Below are 23,362 nucleotides of genomic sequence, written 5' to 3'. Positions count from 1 at the left end.
ATCCACCAAAAAAAAGTGGAAAAGAGGCTTTACCTATTTTTTTTTTACAAATGGACATAATGTGTTTTGATGTTTGCATCTGATTATGTCTCCCCATACACCCAATAAATGCAATCATGAAAACACCGGCTTATAGGTTGTATAGCCGTTTTTGGAGAGAACAACATTGGTGCCACACTGTTGCATATGTATTAGAACAAAGCAAAAGGCAATACAGTATACTGATTTTTTATTATTTTTTTTTAATTATTCTTATTTTCCCCACATGTAAATTGCAGCGTGGCATGCGCACGTGGACCGCAGTTTGCATAAAACCAGCCACGCCTCTTTTCTCCAGTCATAAAATTCGGACTCCATTAAACGAATAAATTTCTACAACTACAGCACATCAAAGAGAATAAAACATTACTTTATGTTCACAAAAAGGCGGCTCCAAAATGTATTATTATTATTAATTGAGAGTCGTTGTCAACCATCGATAGCTGAGCTGAGAGCCGCTATTTGATATTCATGAGTGACCAGATGCTGGGAATCTTTTTGTTTTTGCTTTTTTTTCCATGCTCAAACCTGAAACATTTTCTAACTGCTTAACTGATGTAAAGTAGACAACATACAGTGTTTTATGGAACATTATTTAAATGTCATTATCTTTGTCTTATGTTGCAATGTAAAAATAAAAAGAAAAGTCCAGAAAGTTTGTTGATTTTAAGAGCAAAATTTATCGACCTGACCTTAAAAATCTGCTGTGTTTGCACGTTTTCTCTGTGCGTTTTTTTTTTTCCCCCTTGACCTAAAATTCTCTTTCCTTAGTCACGAAGGACACAAATAGGCTCTCATTTTCCTTGTAAATTCCCCAAAGTTCATTTTACAGACACAGGCAGCCAAAAATAAAACTTTCCCCCGCTGACTTTTCAGACGGGGTCACGCATCCTCGCGCATAGTCTCATCTTTGTTTCTGCCACGTGCCGAAACAAGCCAGCGCAAAAATACGCACGATGTAAGCGAAAGAGGATTACGAATATTTTTGTGTAAACGCCGCCGCAACTTCGCTCGTCTCGCTCCTTTGAAACAGCTGCCGAAGCGGTCCTCTTCCGCCCCCCCTTATCACACAAGCTGTAGCAGGAGGTCCTGTAAGGTGTCCAGGTCTCTGCAGGAGTTCCTCAGGGCACTGTCGGAGCCCAGCTGGGCAGCCAGGAGGAACAGCTTCCTATCCTCCACCACTGAGCCCAGAGACAAGGCCTCGTGGAGCTCGGACACGCTCACCGCGTCAGTTTTATCCTGGTAGAAGACACAAAACACAGGCACGATCACCCCCCCATCCGTGCTACTTTATTTTCACTTTGCAGGAACTTTTATAATTCTGACCTGTTTGTTCCCCAGGACCACCACGGGCAGCTGGGGTTGCACCCGCAGGAGGCGGTGCAGCTCCAACTTTGCCAGCGGGAGGCGACCGCGATCAGACGAGTCCACCACATAGACCAGCACGTGAGTTCTGATCAGATACTCTAACCAGTAAGGACGCAGTTCCTCACCGCCGCCAACTGTAAAACAATCCAACAGAAAAAAATATTTAAATTGCTCAAGGCGCCCCGGTAGTCCAGTGGTTAGCACGTCGGCTTCACAGTGCTGAGGTACCGGGTTCGATTCCAGCTCCGGCCACCCTGTGTGTAGTTTGCATGTTCTCCCCGGGCCTGCGTGGGTTTTCTCCGGGTGCTCCGGTTTCCTCCCACATTCCGAAAATATGCATGGCAGGCTGATTGAACACTCTAAATTGTCCCTAGGTGTGAGTGTGAGCGTGGATGGTTGTTCGTCTATGTGTGCCCTGCGATTGGCTGGCAAACGATTCAGGGTGTCCCCCGCCTACTGCCCGGAGATGGCTGGGATAGGCTCCGGCACCCCCCGCGACCCTAGTGAGGATCAAGCGGTACGGAAGATGAATGAATGAAAGTTGGAAAACAAAACCACAAAGGAGTTTGGGGTTTTTTTTACTCTCTTCCCGTGTACTTGTGAGTGAGCTAAATTGGACTTCTGCCACACTTTGATGTCGCAGTAGGGTAACAAGTAACCACAAGTTGGTACCAAAGAGCTACTTCTGTCTGAATAAAACTCATCTGATAAAACTCATGGCCACTTACTCTCCAGGAAGTCCAGCTGACAAGCGGGCGCGCTGAGGCTGACGAAGTTGAAGCCTCGGGTGGGCCGGCAGTGGCCCCTCTTGCCCCCACTGGGCGTCAGACCCTGGAGCACGCTGCTCTTGCCGGCTCCGTCCAAGCCGAGCACCAGCACCTGCCGCTTCCTGGGGTCCTCTTTCTCCTGCCGACGGGTAGATGAAAACGTCAGGCATCTCGTTGACGTTATGTGTTGCCTATGCGCTTGCGATGATGAGTAAACGGCCAAACGACAAATGCAAACAAGCAGTCTCGCGGCACACCGCGGGATCAACTTCGAACTGTAACAAGACGCGGTTCAGGATTTTTTTTTTTTGTCTGTCTCGGCTATGCGGCATTATCAGCACGGACTTTGTGCAGAATGGTTCTTGCGTCACACGTTCGGCTATTTCCTCATCAACAAATGGAGCAAATGAAACTATACAAATATGCAATCATACATTAGGCCAAACCCTACCAATTGAATAAAGTTTAAATTTTATTTCACACGCTATTTTTTTTTTTTTAGATTTTATTTACCTGTAATGATTTTTGATGTACAGCATAGGTCACTATTGACTGATCAACACAGTGCCACAGTGTATTCAAATTGTGTGTGAGATGTTTATTAATTCCCATCACTTGGTGAGGTGGTTTCCCTGTCAGATATAAAAAGACATTATGAATAAACAACAGTACAGCACTGACTTTAGCGTCCAATCAGATTGCCGGGACACCAGACCGCATGGAAAATGACACTTTTACCACATTGCTCGAAAAAAAAAACAAGTTTGAAACAATCTTGATGTTGAGGAGTAAACTGGAAGCTTTTTACGCCGCATCATTTCTGGTTTTCTATAATCAGCCCATCACATCGCAATTATTTGCTTCTTGGACATTTTGGCGATGTTTCACGTTTGCCTCCAAAGTACAAGATGTTCATTATCCCGGCACGGCGCCAGGATTTTCTCTCTCCTGGGGGGTGGGGGCTTGATCAATAACTTAGAAGAGCTGCAAAAGTCATTTATATATTTTAGAATATCAACTAAAATGATGGAGAGTCTTAATTGAGCCTGTAGCAGACGATCAAAGAGTTAAGATGACTTTTGGAGAGAGAAGTAGACTTATGATATCACCTGCTGGCCAGTGAATTGCAAATAAATCATGGCTGATTTGGGAGGGGTGGGGCGACGAACAGTAGGGGACACGTTGCCGGTCTATGATGTGAACCTAACTTGCAAACCACATATTAAAAGACCAAGATTTGAACCATGGGAAGACATTTCATCTGTGCTGTATGTTACATGTTACACATACAGTACTTTTGACAATAAACTTTTATCCAATCCAAGACCTTTATACTGAGAGACATTCAAGTTGACCATCAATTATATCCATTCAGTCAAATATTTTCACATTTTCACCTGTGGTCATTTTTTTCCCTCCCATACTCTAAATCAATTATCACACAATTTCTTTATCGGGATCGTGTGGATCCAAATGGAACGGCGCCTTACTTCCTTGATGGTGGCATATTGTGCGTACGGTGACCACGTTCGCCTCGGGTAGAAGTAGTTGCGGGCGATGAAGATGGCCGAACCCAGCGTGACCATGGCGGCGGTCAGCGCCACCGAGATGTGCCGGAGAAGCATCATGGGTGCGGGCAGGCGCAGCAGCGGGGTCGCTGCTTTCCGGATAGGAGCGGAGGGCAAGTGACGCCGTGCCGACTGCTTCTGCTGTGGTTCCTCCTCTCGACACGTGATCGCGCGCTCGCTTCTTGCTGGTGCTGTTTTTTGGTTCTCCTAAGGGGCGCAGGATGACAATGGGGCGTTCAAGTACTTGGCGTGAACGCGGCCTTCCGGTGGCTGCGTTTGACCGTAGGTGCGTTCATATTCAAACGAGGAATATCCTCGGGGGGGGGGGGGGGGGGGGGACGTCTCACGTGTCACGAGCTATAAACTTGTTGACTGACTGCACTCGCGACACTAAACACACTGTATTTTGTTTTTCACGGCAAATGATATATTTTCAAAATACCGTCTCATAATTTAATGTTAAGCTGAATTTTCCTAAACATTTTAACAAATGTTAAATGGTGTATTCGAGGTAGATATTTCAAAATAGCAATAATTAGACCCACCTATTCAAATAGGGTTGCATGCCTCCTCCCCGTCGTACGGGCAAATGTGTTCAAGGATAACATCCATCCCCATGGGTCAGTGTCAGTTCCACAATTGGCCACTTGGGTGTGCTAACGGATTGCTAAAAGTACTGCACAAGAAGTAAATGGTGAGTTGATAACTCTTTGCCTCTTATTGTGATCCTCGTTGGCCCTAATGCGCTTTATAATATATTATTATATCGAATAGTTTAGATTAGACCAACAAACCGACCACGGGGTTAAGACAACATTTCATCTTTATTCTGAAAGTTCTGACACGGTTTTATAAAACACGTTTTACTTTGAAACCGGAATCACAACACAGATATGTCCGGTTTGACTTGACGTATCCCGGATGACTAGCTAAGTCACCAGGAACTGGACGAGCAGTGTATCCAGCAGCACCACCATCACCTTCGCATCGTTACACGTCCTCGACCGTGGATGAATCGCCGAATGTTTATTGTACGTAGCGGTCAGTGTCCCCGCTTCCTCCCGGTGGACTTATTTTTGCCCTCCACCCCCACTTTTGGTCGTCAGGGGGGCTAGCATCGGTTCCTCCTCGGTTCTCGCTGGAACATGGTGGTGGCCTGTGGCCAAGACGAGGACAAGGCAGCCCGGGGACGTCGAGTGGAGTCTTTTTAAATCCTTATTTCGCGAGTATACTATCAACCGTCACGTTTGGAATTTCCCGTGTGGCCTCAAAACGACATTAGCGGCTTTTTGGTTGGGGCGGGTGGCACAACGCGGTAATTTGGCATCCGAAGTTGCCCTCAACTTTTGGAGGGGATAAAAGATGGCGACATCGGAGGAGACATCAAGTGCAGTCTGATGGAACTGTTTGACCTCCTTCGTCACGTTTAGTCGCCTTTCCCCCTGATTTCTTTGCTTGGATCACTATAGTGTTCTTATTATGGATATTCGCAGCCAAGCGGCGCCAGCTGGGGAATAACTCCCACCGCCACCGCTGATGACGATGATGATGACCGAGGAAAGCGATGGTTTCCCCTCGTCGATATTTTGAGTAGTCGCCGGCAGTTCATTACATGGAGACTCGCCTGACATGCCGAGGACGGAGTTGCCATTACCCGACGGTTGGGAGGAAGCCCGAGACTTTGACGGCAAAGTCTACTACATCGACCACATCAACCAGAGCACCAGCTGGATCGATCCTAGAGACAGGTACCCCCTCACCCCCCAAAAAAAGGGAACAAGGCATGCCGACCTGACACGAATAAAAAACTTATTGGAAGTAGGAATGCAGCACCAGAGCAATTACGTGGATTATACTCCACATTAGTCCCGTTTAAAGTGGATTGTGACATTTTCTATAATTTGGGAGTTTTCTCCTTTAAAATGTAAAAAGGAGAACGATTAATGTGGAACTCCCAAGAAAACGTGATCTGTACTAAACAGGTACATTTGGAAGTTAAAACGATTTGCATTCAGTTGCGCAATAGTGAATTTCTAAAAAATTAAAAACCCATTCATTTGGGAATTTTCTTTGGGAAAATGTGGAATTCTTCAAAGTAGGAACATTTGGTGGGGGAAATGATTCAAATTTTTGATTTGAAGTGAATTGGTTACCATTTTCTCATAGAAAATGTCTGCAACGTGGAACGTTTTGAGGTTCAAAGATTTGATTTGGTTGAAATATGGTGATTTTGAAGCAAATGTATTTATTTTAAATCCATTATTAGTCAAGGATCCGTCAAGGAAAATGTGGCATTATGACAAAAAAAACAAACCAGCGAAATTGATCTTTTTGTGAAAAGAAACACACAAGCAGATTAGGGATTTCAACGCTCCATATTTATTGCCTTTGTGACCTTTCAAACTGTAAAACAACAAAAACAAGACAGAGAAAGTGCTCTGGATGGAAAAATATTGGAGATACTACAAAAAAACGGATGACAACATTTTTCGTAACAGAATTTACAGTCATTCTGTCTTCCCTACCAAGTACATCCTGCTTCTTGTTACCTTCTAATAGAAATCCACGCTGGTAATAGGGTTCGCATGCGTAGCGTTACACCGCATGGCAATGAGGACTGAGGGGCGCCCCCCCCCCTCCACCCCCTGCTTTTTTAGCTTTATCGCTTACTTAAGACCACTCAGACTTTGACACCAAATCCCTCTCATGCCTCATGTCTGGAATCCAAGAAGCTTAGGCTTGTTTTGCTTTTCTGTTTTTGATTTGATTGCCCTCAGCTGCTCTGACTGACGCGAGTCCGGACGTCGTCGTCATGGCAGCGTTCTTTTTTCCTTTCTTCTTCTTCATTCTCGGCTCGCATCAAGAAACGGGGGGTGACTGAGTCCCGAAAAAATGAAAGTGGCGAAACGCTTTGAGGAAACGCAAGGATCACATTTCAATGAACTGCGCAAACTTGGATTTTTTTAAAAAGAAAAAGAAGAACGTAAGATGTACGTATAGATTTCCATTTTAACTATAAAAAAATGCTACTGACATTTCTAATTGAATTATTGCGAATTAATTCGAGTATACTGTACTTAACCGACCATTAAAAAAAATGTAATATATATTTTTAATCGTCATGAATGAAGCAGCGAAACAACTAAAATAAACAAAAACCTTGGAATGAGCATTATACAGTATATAAAAGGATTTATTTGAACATTCATAAATGCATTTTAATCAATCGATTTTAAGGCCACCTCTGCCCACGCCACAAGTCTTTTTTTTGGGGGGGTAGGTTGCTTAGAGCAGTTAAACATTAGTGATAGTGTTCTAATTTAGAATCAGAATCATCTTTATTCATCTGGCCAATTATGTCGAACACACAAGGAATTTGTCTCCGGTATAACACGCTGCATTAGTAAATTTAGCCGCTTCTTCTGGAAGATAGGACGAGGCTAGTCACGGTGTTTAGTGAAAGTGCCACTGACAGGAAAGCGTCCTTCAGACACACACACGCACACATTCCTGAAACACACGGCGTGAAGGGCCAAGCAGCACTCGCCGGCCAAGCGTCTGATTCGTCCCAAATCCCTTTCACTGCCTGCCAAGGTGCACGGGGTTCAAAGTTCACCGAGAGGCCCCACAAACATCGACAAGCGCCACAGACTCCTTCTGGAATACGTAACCAACAGAGTGACAACGTATTTTCTCTACGCTGGCTTGCGATAGCATTCAAACACACTAAAAGTCAAAGTTATCCTTTCAAAAGAAAAAAAAACAAATAACCAAAACAATAAAAACATTGTAAAAGTAGGACCGGAAACTTTTATGTTGAAAAAATGATCATAATCAATCTACCGTGATATTTATTCCTGAGGAAAAATACACTTTCATATTTCCCCGGTGTACAGTACCTACCACCAAAAATATCTGATGGTATTCTGTCCAAAAACAGCGACTTTTAAAAAAATGTGCTCCTAGGCATGTGTCATTTCCAATTTGGCATCCAAATCTGACACCAACCGCAGTTCAAGATAATCACGACGTGAGTGTTACTGCAGCGGAAACTAGCAACAGTGAGGAAAGTCAAAAGTAGCCAAGTTGCAAATGCTCCCAGATGTATGCGTAACACGAGTGCTTGGAAGCGCTGAGCAGCATATTTCACATTGCAAACATTGTTTCCGCTATACAACTGGATTGACATGTTGCACCAGTAATCATCCGCTGTTGGGAAAGAAAAAAAAAATGTCGGACAGCCAGCAACATGCTCCGTGGAGCCAAAATGCACTTCAAAGAATGATGAGAAGCGGACATTTGGAGAATGAAAAATGAAGTCAATTTATTCGCCCTTTGTCGAATGAAACATTGAAATAGGAAAGAATTTGCGGAGCTCTACTGACACCTAGTGGTGTTTTGTAGGCACTTCTGCGATTGCTAAGTATCCGAAAGTGGAAAGGAACTTTTTTTTCAAACCCAGGTCCGTTTTACAATTACGATAAAGAGACGAAAGTATGAAAAGTGTTTACAATACGGGGATCGTAGCATACACTCGGCGTTGGGCAATTTTGACATGTTTGTTTTCAATTTGAGTTTTGAATTGAATCATCATTCAAGCGCAAGCTTTACGTTCAAAATATGAAGATACATTTTACGAATACAGTCGCGTCTTAAGCGGCTTCCATTGCCGTTCTTTGTCGCCTTTTTGTCATTTTTGGGTCGCGCGCCCAAAGAGGGTTCAGCTCGTTTGATTCAAACCGCTCAAGTGAGTGGACTCGTTGGCCTTTAATAAAGTCTCCGGCGTGCAATATCGTTCATCCCGCCCGCAGTGACGCAGCAAACGCGTGTCGTCAGGCCGCGGGAATGTGATCAGGCAGATAAGGCGCGGTCGCCGCTCGCTAGGGCCGCGCCGATCTCCCGCCGATCGTCCCATTTTTCATCTGGGCCGAAGTTTGGGGCCTGGATATTGGACCTCGAAACGAAGGGATTTGAATGTGACGCCAAACGATCGTTTCCTCCCCCAGCTGTCGCCGCCTGACTCAGCGTTCAGCTATGCGGTCGCGCCTCGGCGCCTTTGCACTCCGCCAGTTTGCGTTCGCGCGCCAAGGCCCGGTTCGCATAGTTGTTTGCCTTGGAACTGGCGGGGAGAACGTTTTGCAAAGTCATTTATGAATATGTTTGTCGCTTTCCTCTCGCGTTGAACCCAAGCCAAGCCATCGTGTGACTGGGGGGGAAAAAAAAAAAAAGCTCCCATTAAAACGTAGCGAAACTTCTTTCTCACGTTCTGGTTTGCCTTACGGCCATTTGCGTGTGCGACGTGTCGGCGGAAAAGATCAGGTCAACCGCATGGAAAGTCGATCAATAGGTTGATTGATTGGCAAATAGACATTGTGGAAATTTAAACATTTTGAACATGCTCATTGACGGGGTTGGAATGTCTTTGGCTTGGCCATCGTTTGGAAATGAGCTTTGCCAATTCTTTTTTTTTTTTTTTTTTTAATGAGGGGGGGGGGGGTCGGAAGCAGTTTGACTGACTCATCTGTTTTGCTTGCTATCTCCGCAGGCCACGATCGCTTGGAGCTTGACTTGGTTGACGTGGTCTTTTGAGCTACTCTGCTAGCATTCACTCAAACGTGGCGCGCTAGGTCTTGTCATCTGCTGCATTCATTGAGATTTTATTGAAATTGTTTTTGGGGTGGAGGGAAAAAAACGCAACATTCTGGGGTCATATCTGGTGGCACAAACAAAAACGCTGCAAGTTGTTTGTTTTTGTTTCAGTTCAGGTCACTTCTGTGTTCAACAGTGTTGACATCAATTAAGAATCGGTCAGTTGCATCCCTAAAAAAATTTTTTTTTAAAATGATGGCCACTACAATGTGTCGACGGACAAACTATTCCAAACCAGGCGATTGGATTTGATTTGCTACGTTGGTGCTGTGAAGCAGCGGAGCATGTGAGAGCGACTTGAAGTGGCTATTGAGCGACCGACAGTGAAATGGGAGGCCAGGCCGCCGTCACCAGCTGGCCCTTCACTCCAAGGGAAAAACCAAGAGCCACCAGTTTGGGTCAGCGGCCGTCAGCCCCCAGCCCGCCCACCCGCACGCCCGCCCTCCTCAGCTCAGCCTTTAGAGGACACGATTTAGTGGGCGAGAGGATAGAGAGGGGGGAATCGAATAATGGGGACTCGGCCAGCCGACCAGCCGTTGGCAGCAGCCTCCATGTCGCTCTGTCCGGAAGCTAAATTTAGAGCCAAGCCGAGGTGGTCTTATGTGGCCCCCCTTTTTTTCTCTTCAAGAGTGAAAAGGCCCCAATTCATTTTGATTTCTCTGTTTGTTTGTTTTTTCGTGCTACATGTCTCTTAAGGTGAATTGGTAGCGCATGCTTTATGTGACAAAGTGTTTACACGCAACGTCTCGCATCAAACTTCAGACTAAAAGCTTTTAATGTAAGATTGAACTGCTGCGTTTTTTTTTCTTTTACTATTTGGCTTCTTGTTCAATGAATTCCGTTACACAAGAAATAGTTTTTTCACTTGCATCAAACAAGCAGCGTTTTTAATGCCTCGTGCCTGGAAGGAATTCTGGCTGTGGCTCATAAAAACACCGTTTTGAGAAAGAGAAGGAGGGAAAAAAAAAAAAAAAGAAACTGGTCGCATCATTGAGTAACCCCCCCGACACCCCCGCCCCTCGCGACTGCGGTGACTGGCTGCAAGGCCGACGGTTGCCCTAGAAACCTCCAGGCGATGCGTTAGTGCTGCTCGAGGAATGCCGCGGGTCGGTTTCCTCCTATTGTGGTCGGCAGGAGGGACCCCCGTTCCCCCACCCTCTGCTTTTTTTTTTTTCTTTTTTAATTCCCCACCCTCCTCCCTCTTTTGGAGGTGAATAGAGGACTCTCAAACATCAGGCCGGTCAACCCCCCCCCCTCTCCCCCCAGCGCCTCATGGAAGCGCTTTCAGCCATCGCAACAATGGCACGCGGCACCGACTTTACTGAGAGATATGAAACGAGGGCTCCACATGAATCAACAACTATTTTCATAAACCGAGCAACCGTTTCGACTCATCGTTGAGCTCAAAATTATCCAAATCGTCTGATCGATCGCAGTGCCTCGATCAATTACTCTCTAATTTCTGTCGTCCTTCATGAAAGCAGACCGATTAGCTTTTGTGCTATACAACAAGCCTTAAGTACAGTTTTGCTTGTTTTTGGGGGGGGGTTTCTTCTCTCCACCGCAGGCAGACGAAGCCTCTGACGTTCGCCGATTGCATCGGAGATGAGCTGCCGGTCGGATGGGAGGAGGTGTTCGACCCCGTGGTCGGGGCGTACTATGTCGACCACAACACCAGTCAGTTTCTGTAGTTTTTTCTCTCTCTCTGTTACAGTATTTTTTTTCCGTACTGTTTGAGTTGCATTTCACTTTGAAGTACAACGCGTCCGCTCTTGGTTCCACCCAGAGAGCACCCAGCTGGAGGACCCGCGAGCCCAGTGGCAGCGGGAGCAGGAGGCCATGTTGCGGGAGTACCTGGCCGTGGCCCGAGACGCCCTCAGTGCCCAGAAGGAGATCTACCAGGTGAAGGAGCAGAGGCTGCGTCTCGCGCAGCAGGAGTACCTCCAGCTCAACAACACCTGGCGGGACAAGTCCACGTCACAGACGAGCTGTGAGTGTCGTTATCGGATGAACGCCCACCCCCAAACTCCCACCACCACCAAAAAAAAGAAAAAAAAAACACGTGGGTCGAGCAGAAATGTCTCGAAATGAAAAACAATAAACACGCATGCTAATATTCGCCGAGCCATTTGCCACATTTGACAAATATTGTTCTTGAAATTATTATTATTTTTTTTCATTCCAGTGAATTCCAGAACGTCCACCTCCAGCAAGTATGACCCCGATATCCTCAAAGCTGAAATAGCTACAGCCAAAAGTCGGGTGAGAGAACGTCACCTTTCCATTCCTGCCTCGCCATACGCGCGTGCGATTGCGCATCTCGCACTTTCCACATCGCCCGTACCCAACGCTAGTCCGACTTGATAAGATAAGATAACATAAGATAAGATAAGATATCCTTTATTCATTTGGACTAGTATTATTTCACTTGGACTAGTAACCCCCCCCCCCCAGACTGACTCATCACCTCGCACAATTTCCTTGCAATCGTGAAATTGGAAAGTTTTGCCTCATGGTTTGGCTCGGGGTCCGACGACGCAAAATGAAAATCTGTTGGGCGTCATTCGATGGTGACGCGAAAGCGGCAGAAATCTTGTCTGATAAATGACGCAAAAAAAAAAAAGAAATTGCCATCATAATGCTCACGTGCGAAACTCTTTAAGACACTAAATGAAGCCTTTGAATGTTTCACGTGCGTGTCTCAGGTCAACAAGCTGAAGCGAGACCTGGCCTGTATGAAACAGGAGCTGCAGTACAAAGAACAAGGCTTCGAGACCCTCAAAGAGTAAGTATTTTCTCTTGGGAGGGGGGGGGGGGTGGGAGCATGGCTCATGCGCAGATTCCCTCCACTGTGTCACTCGTTGGAATTCGATATTTGCACACGTGTCATCATTCTAGTGAGCAATAAAGCTCTCCTTATCGCCGCGGTTATTGCCTCAGCATTTATTGCGCATTCCGCAGCACCATTAAAAACGGCCGCCTGTGTCAAAACGGCGGCTGGCGAGGGGAAGCGCGCTCGTAAGCGCAAGGTTGCCGCGGCCATCAGTCAAGCCGGCGGCGGGAGGGAAAGAGGGAGGCATCCATTCTTCCTTTTGTTTTAGACCGCGGCGATTGTCGAGTTCTTTCATTCCGCGTGCGTTTTTGAAATGCGACTTCTTTTTTTTTTTTCCCACGCAAATCAGCTGTCAGGCGGAGCTGAATGGGAACTAGAATGCGTGTCTCTTTGGCTCTCGGCTCATGCGAGCGAGAGTGTCGCTGGAGGATTAATGAGTAGCCGAGCGGTTGAACGACATTCCTGCGTGCCCCCCCCCCTTTACCCAAACCCCCCACCACCTCTCTCCTGTTACAGTCATCGTACGACCTTCCGCGACCTATCGCCAATTGCGCAAATACAAAATAGGCTTAGGCCTGGAATGCGGCCGCCCGCTTCTTGATAAGATTTTGCTAAATACTTGACGCGTTTTGACATTTTTTTTTTTCGGGCTCGGCGAGAATGCGTGGGAACCTTTTGTGGAAGTGCAGCAAGCCACACACACACACACACACACACACACACACACACACACACACACACACACACACAAACTCTTCTGAAATGTTTAACCATCAACATTGTTACAACCTCGGACGCTTCGTTCTTGAATCGCGGCCGGCGAGTGAGTGAATACACTCGGACATCATCTGTGATATCAGTCCCGTCACCGTCGTGACGCTTTTGTCCCCAAAAATCAGTCATTCCAACTTGATCCCTTTATTTAGCCCATTTATTGGTTGCGGTATTTATTGTAATTAATAAAAATAAATACGAGTAAAATGGCCGACCAGCCAATGTTCCCCGAACGCACTTTTGTTTGCAACTGGGGCCTCGTGACGCCGTTCCCGCTCTGCCCTGCTTGAGAAACTCTTAAAAGAGGATTCCGGTCTCCTCTGCCGTCCTTTCGCTTCCTCATTCTCCTCGCACATCTTTCTCTCTCTCTCTCGCTCTCTCTGCCTCTTCCCTCCCCAAAGAATGCGGAAGGACCTCTTGTCCCGCCTTGACGCGTGCACGACATCGTCATTGGCGACGCTCCGCCGCCCCCGGTGGCCGTTTGCCGCAGCACACCGCTCGACTCGCCGTCTCTTTCTCGATTCTAAACGCGCAGAGTGTAATACGGCGAGCTAACGGAAAGCCCATTGACACCCCCCCCCCCCTCCTGATATGCTGGATATCCATCTTAGGTGCACGTACTGTCCAATAACCACTCCGACATCGTTGGGCAAATGAGCCGCCATAATCAAAACTCCCCCCCCCCCCCCCCCTCCCGCAGGATTGACCAGAAGGTGTCCAACAAGCCGTATGGCTTCAAGCTGCAGGAAGCGCAGGCCATCCTCAGCGAGGTGCGCTCCATCCGAGACGCCATCAGCACCGGCGAGAAGGAAAAACAAGACCTCATGCAGGTGTGGATGCGCCGCTCGGCTCGTCTTTGGATTCATTCACTCATTTCCCGAGCGTCGTCACTCTCTGGGGACTTTTATCGAGTGGATTATGTCGTTAAAAAAAAAAAAGCCCATTCAAAATCACGACAGAGTGATTTGGCAGTTGGGAACGAGCAAATGATTCAATGGTTTGGAAACATTCATCGTTTTCTAGATTGTTCAGTGGCGAATGTACGAAGGAGCTCGTTAGTTGTCAAGCCCTCTCGCACTCCAACTCTTCCATCTGCCTTTTGTGATCACTTGCAGCTGACGGTGTGTGTGAGAGTGTGTGTGTGTGTGTGTGTGTGTGTGTGTGTGTGTGCTGTAACATTCAAACACACTTGCAGAACAACAATAATCCCCCCCACCACCCCCCAAAAAAAGCAAGCTAGCGCCTGTCGTTGTGCGGTGGCTAACCTGTGAAAAGCAGCAGGGTGCTTCCAGGGTATATGAAAAATATTTAAAAAAAACACTTTTAGTAGAGGAAGAAATAAAAGAAGCTCGGCTAATCATAATAACCGGTTGAACATTTGCGATCGTCGACCCCGCTCACGTTCCGATCGACAAACAGTTCTGCAAAATGTATATTTGCACGCTATATTTTCCATCTCGCCATCCGTTGTCTCCGCGCAGAAACTGGCGGTTCTGAAGGACGCGTTCCAACTGGACTCGGGCTCGCAGCAGGATCTGTGGGGGGGCAGCAGTCCCTCGCTGGGCAACTCGGAGCTGTCCATCCCGCGACTCTACTCTGACGCCGGATCCCAGACCGACATTCCCGCCGAGGTGAGTCCCCCCGCTCGTAAGCCGGCGACGGAAGCCCCCCGACAAAAAGGCCTTCTGTGAAGCTCCCTCTCGCGTGCGTCCAGTTTGTGAACAACTCCAACAAACTGGCGGAGAAAGTTCGTCTCAGTCTCAAGTACGAGGAGGCCAGGCGGCGGTAAGCCCATCGCTTTGTTCTCGGAACTTTTCCCCTTATTCGGCCGCGTCCGTCCGTCATCCTGACCTTCCCGAATGCCCGGCAGGATCGCCGGCATCGAGGTGCAGATCGCCAAGCTGGACAGCGAGGCTTGGCCGGGCCTGCTGGACCCGGAGCGCGACCGCCTCATCCTCATCAATGAGAAGGAGGAGCTGCTGAAGGAGCTGCAGTACGTGCGGCCGCGCCAGCGCCTGGAAGCCAACGACGCTCACAAGCTGGAGACGGAGAAGAAGCGCCTGGAGAGAGACCTGCAAGCCGCCAGGGACAACCAGAGCAAGGCTCTGACCGAAAGGTGCCTCGTCCATCTCTTTACATCGTGCGTCTGGAAAGTCCTCACGATAGGGAAACGCATTTGTTCTCCTTCATTCATTCATTCATTCATTCATCTTCCGAGCCGCTTGACCCTCACTAGGGTCGCGGGGGGTGCTGGAGCCCATCCCAGCTGTCTCCGGGCAGTAGGCGGGGGACACCCTGAATCAGTTGCCAGCCAATCGCAGGGCACACAGAGACGAACAACCATCCACGCTCACACTCACACCCAGGGACAATTTGGAGTGTTCAATCAGCCTGCCACGCAATGTTTTTGGAATGTGGGAGGAAACCGGAGCACCCGGAGAAAACCCACGCAGGCAAGGGGAAAACATGCAAACTCCACACAGGGAGGCCGGAGCTGGAATCGAACCCGGTACCTCTGCACTGTGAAGCCGACGTGCTAACCACTGGACTACCGGGCCGCCCCTGTTCTCCTTCAAACAGTCGTAAAAAAAAAAATCCATAGCGCTCTTTGTGATTGTAAAGAAACGATGTGTCACCGTCCCTTCTCCTGCGAGGAGGAGAGTTGCCAGGCAACGGGCCATGAGCCTCGGCGTTTGCGGCTCCGCTGAGAAATAAGTCAAGTCGTCGTTGCGAGCGCGGCGCGTGCTTCAACGGCACCTCACGCGGTGAATTAGATTCTTCTGGCTCTGCTCAGAATTCAACGAAAACTTTCCAGGGGGGGTTTCTATAGTGGATCGGGTGAAGGAGAACGCGATGAAGGTCGTGATGAAGGTCACCATGCGTTGATGGAAAAACAAATGACCTTCAATTGTCGTTTGGTCACGAGTGACGTCAAACCGCCGCAATGCTTATCCACCAATATTACGGACTCACCCAGCCCGCCGCCGCTCGCCCTCAACCCCCCCCATCCCTCCCCCTCCCCCTCCTCTCCTCTCGACAGGACTCCTGTTGTTCGTTCGGACCCTTCCTGAGCTCTCAAGCTCTCTCTGTGTGCCGTCTCCTGTTGCCGTAACGTGAGACGTTCATAAAAGAGCCTCTTGTGTGTCGCGTTCGCAACATCCGCGCATCCTACATCAAGTACACTCGTACCATCCCGGGAAATTGAATCCCGGAGTCGTATCCGATGCTGAGCGGAGTATGGCAAATCTAATTTAGCATATGTCATAATAGCTCCACGGCTTCATCGGTTTTTCATTTCGGTGAATTCAAACCGCCCGCTTGAATGAAACGTCGCCAACTTTAGGGGCGAAATGACTTTTCTCCTTTTCCTTGTCTTTGTTTCCAGGCTCCGACTTCACTGCAGGAGGAACAAGCTGGTCCGGGAGCTGGAGGAGTTGGTTCGACTGGCCACGTCGTTGCAGACTCAGCTCAAAAGGTGGCTTCACCCGAGAGGGTGCTTTGATGAAAAATGAATGCACTTTCGAACGTCTTCACGGAAGAGCGAACATAATCGCCAAGTGCCCCCGTGTGAGGAGAGAGCAGAAAAGTCCCTCAGGTCTCATTTTACCCTGATAACGTTTCCACGTTTTCATGACTCCGGGACGTGATGGCAGTGGCCTCGGAGCATTTTTCTCTCGTGTGAATATTCATCTTGTTTCTCGTGCTCGCATACGATTGCCGCTTTGCTAGAGAAGTTCGCCAGTCCGTCGCAGGGCGCATACAAACAAGCAAAAAAAAAAAACAACAAAAACACCCCACACCACAACTATGAACAATTAAGAGCCAACAAGTATGCTTTTGGAATGTACTTTAAAAAGTCGCCGAGTACGTGTAAACGCCACACGGGAAGGACGGAGGCACAATTCAAATGGCTAATCGAAATATCAATTAGTCAATATAGTTATATATATTATATATATTATTATTATATATATTATATAATATAATAGTTTCAAATATCCATTTCATTTCATAAGCTAAAATCTTACTGGAAGAAAAACAAAAGTGCCAGAAATCGTCATCGCGCTTCTCAACAGTTCAGCGCTTTTGCGCCCTCTTGAGGCTATGGTTGAAACAGCAAGTGGTGGTTTTTTTTTTTTTTTTTTTTTGCACCACCTCCACACAATCACTCTCGACGTTTTTACACAGTACGTGTGACATTCTCTTCTTCGTGTGCCTCACGCAGCCTGTCCGCAAGCACGCTCTCGTGTTCGTCCGGCAGCAGCCGAGGCTCGCTGACGTCAAGCCGCGGTTCGCTGGCCACCAACTCCAGCTTGGGTTCCACCTCCTCCCTCAGTTTCACCGACATTTACCTGGAGCAGCCCGAGCTGGCCGACCCGGACTTCCAGAACAAGCTGGACAGCCTCCTGCAGGAGGGCAGCCAGGCGGGCTACCGGCCCTCCAACTCCATCACCACCATTCACGAACACGAAGTGGTGACGGGCGCCGACGGGAGGGACGCTGAAAGGGCCAAAGGTCAAACGCCGGGACTGGGCGGGGACTTTGACAAAGGTGCGGGAGGAGTGGCGGCAGCGGACGCGGGAGCATCCAGGATTCAAGCGCTCAGACTCTCCGAGACTCCTCACTCCATGAGCTCTTTGTCGCCGCGCTCGTCGCTTTCCTCGCTCTCGCCGCCCTGCTCGCCGCTCGTCACCGACGCCGCCTTCCTGTCCGGGGAGCCCTTCGGCGGCGGCCAAGCGGGGCCCGGCGGGGTGAGCCTGGATCTGGAACTTCAGAGCAGACTGGCGGAGCTGGACCTCGGGCTGGACTCCCAGGAGCAGCGGCGGGGGGAGCGCGGCGGCGCCCCTGTTGGGCTGGAAGAGAAGCAGACGCGCCACGGCACGCTGGCCGAGGAGGTGAAAGGTAAAAATTCATACAATCGCTTCACGATATATCATATTTTAAAGCTTTCCAAGCAAAACATCTCTCTGCCCCCCCCCCCCCCTCCAGCTCCAGAGTTGCATGCGACGTCCTTTGCAGCGGTGCCAAAGAAGATGGGCGTGATCTCAGCTGTGTCCGACGAATCTGTGGCCGGGGACAGCGGCGTGTATGAGCCGTCCGAGCGCAGGTACCAGTCGCCCAAAAAGCAGATTCTGCACGTCACGGAGCTCTGGATTGTCTTCCAAAATGAATTTCTGTGTAATGTTTGTTTGTTTCCACTAGGCCGGGCCTCCCCGCCGACCTCCTCCTGTCCTCCTACGAAGAGAGGCTGCCTCCGGGCTGCGCTCAGGTGCAGCTGGGCTTCCGCTACGAGCCGCGAGAGCAGCGCTTCAGCGTCTCCGTCATGCGGCTGACCAACTGTAGCGCCCTCTGTCTTCCGGCTGACCAGAAAATGTAAATATTTGGTTGTTTACGTGAAGACTATGAACCCCCGTTTATTGCCGACGATATCTTCCGGGCCCACTTCAAATAGATGATTTTTTTTTTAAAGTATTTTTTTTTCAATTGCGCTTTAAACACACTTGAATTGATTGAAACCGCCACGCCGCCATGTCGCACGCAGGCACGTTCGTGTGGCGCTGCTCCCCTGCGTGGAGACGACCCGCTGCCTGTTCCGAACCTGCGGCTGCCTCCCGCAGGAAGTCGTGGACTTCAACGAGATTTTCGGCGCGCAGCTGTCCCACGTTGCACTGCGGAGGAGGACGCTGAGGGTGGACGTGTGCCACACCGACAAGTTGGGCCACGAACGATGCCTGGTGAGGCCCCCCCCCCGCCGTGTCCTCTGCCGGTGGGGGAGTACCCACGGAAAACCTGATCAAGTTTTACATGCAGCGTGGGGAAAAAGAAAAAATGGGATTGATTATTTTCCTGAGTCCACAGGCGGGAGCCCAGATCAGCCTGGCTGACATCAGCTGTTCGGAGGAGAGAAGAACCGAGTGGTACAACCTGCTGAGTCACGCTTTCCTGCCCGTTGCCGGCAGCACGGACAAGGACTGCGGCGCCACCTGTGGCTTGGACGTGGTAAGAGCCGAGCTTCACGTAGGCCGTACACGTGTCGACTCGATCGTCCTCGGCGTGTTAGTGAAGTGCAGTTGCTTCAACAAACCAACGTTGTTTGTTTCAGACCCGAGCTTCGTGCGGCGACGGAGTTTCGGGAGCCGAGGAAGCGTGGTGAGTTTTCTGCTCGTCTGAACCTGTTGTGTCCACCACGTGATGGGACTGGCTCCCGCGCCCTCACGCAGCTCGCGTCTTTCTTTTTTCTGCGCTAAACGCTTCTTCCTGTTTACACGTTGAGAGCGGATGTGAAGAGAACAGCAGATACCGGCTCGGGAATATTTGTGGCATGACAAAATGCTGCGCAACGTGCAGTCGGAATGCCGGCGGACCAGTTTGCGAACGTAAATAAAGCCGCTGTGAATGTCCAAAACATCTCGTGACGTGTCGTGTGGAAAATGTCCTTTTTACTCTCTTGTTTATAAATCGTTCGGTCTTTAGTGTTGCTGCCCACCCATTGAGCAAAATAAATCTCTTTCCTGCCTCGTTCTAAAAATACGATAGAATTGTTCTATATTCCAGCCTTAATGCAAAGAAGCAAAAAAAAAAAAATACTCGAGGCCGTTTTAAATTTACATGTTTAAATTTACGTGTTTCGATGATTTTTTTTCCGCCGTGGCGGCTAAACGCACCTGCGGGCTTCACTCTCAGGCACGGCGACCTTCTGGAGGCGTACGACGACGACGAGGAAGAGCTCTGCGCTGTGGGCTCAGAGCCTCTGGAGGAAGGAGAGCTGTTTTACGCCGATGGCGGCCAATGGGAGGCGGAGAACGAGCAGCAAGAAGAAGAAGAAGAGGAGGAGAGAGAGACCAAATTGCCCCCTCTCACCGCCATTAAATTAAAGGTACCCCCCAACCCAAAGAGCAACATCGGGTGTCCCCCACCTCATCACATTTGCGCTCGTTTTAGGTGAACAAGGAGACGAGTATGGGCGGCTTATCGTCATCGGGTCACCACTCGGTGGTCCGGCCCAAGGAACGGCGCGCCGAGCTCCCCCAGCGCCACGCCTTCATGCGGGGCAACGCCATCATCCGCTCCAAGACCTTCTCACCGGGACCGCAGAGCCAGTACATCTGCAGGGTGAGCCAAGTGTCGCGGCGCCAACATCCATCTCGCCAACGCTCGGCTGCAGCTCGCCCGTCTTGTCCGCTTTCAGATCTACCGCAGTGACAGCGACAGCTCCACGCTCTCCAAGAAGTCTCCGTTTGTGCGGAACGCCTCCGAGAGACGCAGCATGCGCATGAAGAAGGTACGAGGGCGCACTTTCAAATTTGTTGGGTGTGATCAAGACGCGCAAAACGGAAAGTTCGGTTCCAAGACTTTTTTTAAAGTTGCGTTAATGAAGAAATTAAAAAAATCGAATTGGCCACATAAATTTGAAAAATAAGACTATTGTGAGAAATGAAGCCTTTAGCCCTTGATTTGGTTTTGTTTGGGGGTGGGGGGGGCTTCATTTATTTCATTCACATTATCCTACAAAACCAGGATCAAATCTGGATTTGATTCAACAATTTGAATTAAAATTGAATGAGGAATGTAATAAAGTATCCGTACTGCATAAATTTCTAGAAATGGTTCTGCTGCTTTTTTAACTCGGTGTGGGGCGTCCCTTTTGTGACCAAATGCGGTCCCTTGACGTAAAAAGGTTGATCCAACTTTCTCGTGGCTTACGTCCCCCCAAGCCTCCCTTGCCGGTGAAAGGTCTGGACGGCCTGCTGCGCACCTCCTTGGACCTGGAGCTGGACCTGCAGGTGTCCCGCACCCGCCAGTCGCGCCTGGATCAGGAGCTGCACGTGCTCCGCGAGCTGAAGGCGCAGCTGGAGACGGCGCGGCAGCAGGGCCGGCGCGAGCTGCCCGCCTGGGTCCGAGAAGACGAACGCTTCCGCCTCCTCCTCAAGCACGCCGAGAAACAGGTGAGCCTTCGGCGGCCGCGTCCTCCTTTTCCACCACTCTGCGACATTTCTGTACATTGACCTTTGACCTGGATTCCACAAACATCGAATAAACGCTCAAACAGCTTCCTCTACGCTCCGGCCATCTTAAAGTTAAGCTCTCGGGGTGTGTCCCGCAGACTCAGGAGGAGCAGTTGCAGGAGAAGCGGGTGGAGAAGATGATGAGGGCGGCAGCGAAGGATGTCCACAAGATCCGAGGCCGCAGCCGCAAGGAGGTGCCCGAGGTGCAGACCTTCAGGTAAGAGGAATTGATTTATTTGGATCGACGACCGCTTCCTGTCTTGAGGGGGAAAGACAAATCGCATTCCGTCTCGTTGCTCTGTCGGTTTCAGAGAGAAAATGGCGTTCTTTACGCGAGCCAAAACCACCATCCCGGACCTGCCGGCCGATGACGTCTAGCCAAGCATTTCAAGAGTCTTAAGCCTCTTCCTCCGCGACTCCTCCCTCACGCAAGTCAAGTCAAAGCGGTTAGATGAAGAATTTGACAATGTCGTCGACGCAAAGCTAACAAACAGTACCTTGACCACTCAGCATTGTTAGCTTTTTTTTTTTTCATAAGTTTAGCGATGACACTGCTCGAGTTTCCCTTTTTCTCTCTCTCTCTCTTTCTTGTTTTGTCCGTTTCTGTTACTAACGCCTTTCAAATCATTCCAGCACAAACAAGAGCACAAATATCTAATCTCGTAACACCAACGGTACCGAAGCAACAAAAGATGGTTAAAAATCCTCCTTTGAAATGATGAGTATCGCCTTCGAGCTCTTTCGATTCCACTTGAACTGGAAGCCATCCTTGTGATCCCAGCATGCCTTGCAACAACTCATCATCACACACCCTTCCTTGAAAGATGAACATTTCTCTCAAAACGTTGACTCATTTCACCTACATCAGCAACAGGAAATATTTTAATGCTCAAAAGAATCCTATCTACAGCACTGATTTTTTTTTTTTTATGTTCTTATTTGAAGGAGTCAAAAACAAACACACTCTCTCACGCTCAGGTAGGAAATTAGTTAGTCTGCACTTTAACAGAATGATTTTAACCGTAAAGAGACACAAAGGAAATCGTCACACTGGAATGATTATTGAAACTTTATTATTTTGAATGACTGTGAACATCTTGATTGTATTTTTTTTAAGCCGGCGAGCAGCCGCCAAATGGGAGCACACCGGGCACCTCGCTCTTCATTCTGATTCGCTGTTTGATTGAACTCGTTGGAACTGGACGACATAACCGTTTTTCGCGTCTATAACTGGATTTTTTTTTTTTTTACTCTTAAAGAGCCAACCACAAATGACCTTTGCTTATTAATTGCTTCTTTGCAAAGGGGCAGAAAACGTTTCCCCCCCTTCCCCTTTAAAGTAATAGAACACTCTACTGTCATTTACATTCAAATTTACAATTATTTAAAAAAAATGGTTAGCCACATAAAGAGGAACGAACAGGAAGGTGTGTGTGAAGCAATATGTATTCCATGCATTTTTGTGTACGTGTGGGTTTTTTTGTTGTTTTTTTTTAATTGGCTCGCGTGAGAGAGATGGAATGTTCAGAATAATGTTTAGGGTCTGTTTTTTCTTCTGCTGGACTTAGTCAAGATGGAGCTACGGTAAGCAAAATTGGAAGGGTAATTCAGTCAAACAGCAACGTCCTAGTTTTAGGTGGGTGTGTGCACTTGTGCAACCACATTATCCCAGTTATTTTACTTCGCCTCTTGAAAGATGTTTAAAAAAGTGTTCTAGGTTGTATTAACAATGGGAAAAGTTTTAAAGTGATTTCTCCTGGTCTCATTTTTTTCATATCCTCAAAAGCTGGCCTTGAAATTGACTGTGGGTCGACTTTTGTCAAATTCACAAGTGATGAGAGATAATGAAAGGTAAATATTTTTTTTGGGGGGGGGGGGAATCCAAAAGCTGGAATGTTTGTTTTTCCTCAATGTGAACACTTTTGGCAAGAGAATCTCAATGTTGTTTCTTTTTACATGCAGATGAAGGAATGTAGTTTTTACCACACACATGAATGTCAAGAGAGAAAAACATGTCGATGTCACAAGTGATCTTTTTTTAATATAGTTAAGAGCACCCCATTATATCTGATTTTGTTAAGATGATGAGGGTGAAGGTGTGCATGTGTATGAGTGAGTGTGAGGAGGAAAACAACCAGCATGTATTTATTGCACTTTGTGATTTGGGTGTGCTTTTTTGTTTTTTTTTTTGTTTCTTTTTCTTTACTTCGTCTTTCTCGTCAGGAGTCCCGAAAAGCTGTGAATTGAATTCTCAGACACTGTACTGTCGACCAGAGTTGTAAATATTTCACCAGCACAAAAAAAATAAAAACACAGTATGTTTTGTAGTTTCACAACAAATAAAACCTTATCCTTTAT

General features: G+C 48.2%; 2 protein-coding genes and 1 long non-coding RNA gene across 3 annotated transcripts; 2 read left to right on the top strand and 1 right to left on the bottom strand.

Moving 5' to 3' along the window:
- Nucleotides 1-195: 195 nt before the first annotated feature.
- arl10 (ADP-ribosylation factor-like 10) lies at nucleotides 196-3,985 on the bottom strand. Its single transcript, XM_052047210.1, has 4 exons — nucleotides 3,665-3,985; nucleotides 2,136-2,313; nucleotides 1,366-1,541; nucleotides 196-1,278 (listed from the first exon to the last, which is right to left on the bottom strand). Exons 1-4 carry the CDS (start codon nucleotides 3,800-3,802, stop codon nucleotides 1,105-1,107), a joined length of 666 nt encoding a protein of 221 aa, XP_051903170.1. The 5' UTR covers nucleotides 3,803-3,985; the 3' UTR covers nucleotides 196-1,104.
- Nucleotides 1,335-2,984, top strand: LOC127588481 (uncharacterized). Its single transcript, XR_007959087.1, has 2 exons — nucleotides 1,335-1,485; nucleotides 2,143-2,984. It is a non-coding gene; the product is annotated as an uncharacterized LOC127588481 (long non-coding RNA).
- Nucleotides 3,986-4,645: 660 nt separating the features above from the next.
- Nucleotides 4,646-23,361, top strand: wwc1 (WW and C2 domain containing 1). The gene is made up of 22 exons (XM_052048002.1): nucleotides 4,646-5,490; nucleotides 10,959-11,068; nucleotides 11,178-11,381; nucleotides 11,577-11,653; nucleotides 12,097-12,176; nucleotides 13,699-13,828; nucleotides 14,480-14,629; nucleotides 14,713-14,783; nucleotides 14,869-15,114; nucleotides 16,384-16,473; nucleotides 17,224-17,900; nucleotides 17,988-18,105; nucleotides 18,201-18,371; nucleotides 18,541-18,733; nucleotides 18,858-18,998; nucleotides 19,102-19,148; nucleotides 19,683-19,875; nucleotides 19,941-20,111; nucleotides 20,188-20,280; nucleotides 20,714-20,944; nucleotides 21,103-21,221; nucleotides 21,316-23,361. The coding sequence occupies exons 1-22, from the start codon at nucleotides 5,372-5,374 to the stop codon at nucleotides 21,380-21,382; spliced, it is 3,498 nt and encodes a 1,165-aa protein (XP_051903962.1). The 5' UTR covers nucleotides 4,646-5,371; the 3' UTR covers nucleotides 21,383-23,361.
- Nucleotide 23,362: the final 1 nt, after the last annotated feature.

Source organism: Hippocampus zosterae, chromosome 16 (assembly GCF_025434085.1).
Source record: "Hippocampus zosterae strain Florida chromosome 16, ASM2543408v3, whole genome shotgun sequence".
Taxonomy (NCBI): Eukaryota; Metazoa; Chordata; class Actinopteri; order Syngnathiformes; family Syngnathidae; genus Hippocampus; species Hippocampus zosterae.
This window is presented reverse-complemented; position numbering and strand designations above follow the sequence as displayed.

Excerpts from the sequence above, each read along its gene's own strand:
- wwc1 (XM_052048002.1), top strand. The coding sequence starts at position 5,372 with ATGCCGAGGACGGAGTTGCCATTACCCGACGGTTGGGAGGAAGCCCGA. Across the intron at positions 14,630-14,712 it reads AGACCGACATTCCCGCCGAG|TTTGTGAACAACTCCAACAA; the intron begins GTGAGTCCCCCC and ends GCGTGCGTCCAG. Across the intron at positions 18,106-18,200 it reads TATGAGCCGTCCGAGCGCAG|GCCGGGCCTCCCCGCCGACC; the intron begins GTACCAGTCGCC and ends TGTTTCCACTAG.
- arl10 (XM_052047210.1), bottom strand. The coding sequence starts at position 3,802 with ATGATGCTTCTCCGGCACATCTCGGTGGCGCTGACCGCCGCCATGGTC. Across the intron at positions 2,314-3,664 it reads AATATGCCACCATCAAGGAA|GAGAAAGAGGACCCCAGGAA; the intron begins GTAAGGCGCCGT and ends ACCCGTCGGCAG. Across the intron at positions 1,279-1,365 it reads TGGTCCTGGGGAACAAACAG|GATAAAACTGACGCGGTGAG; the intron begins GTCAGAATTATA and ends GTCTTCTACCAG.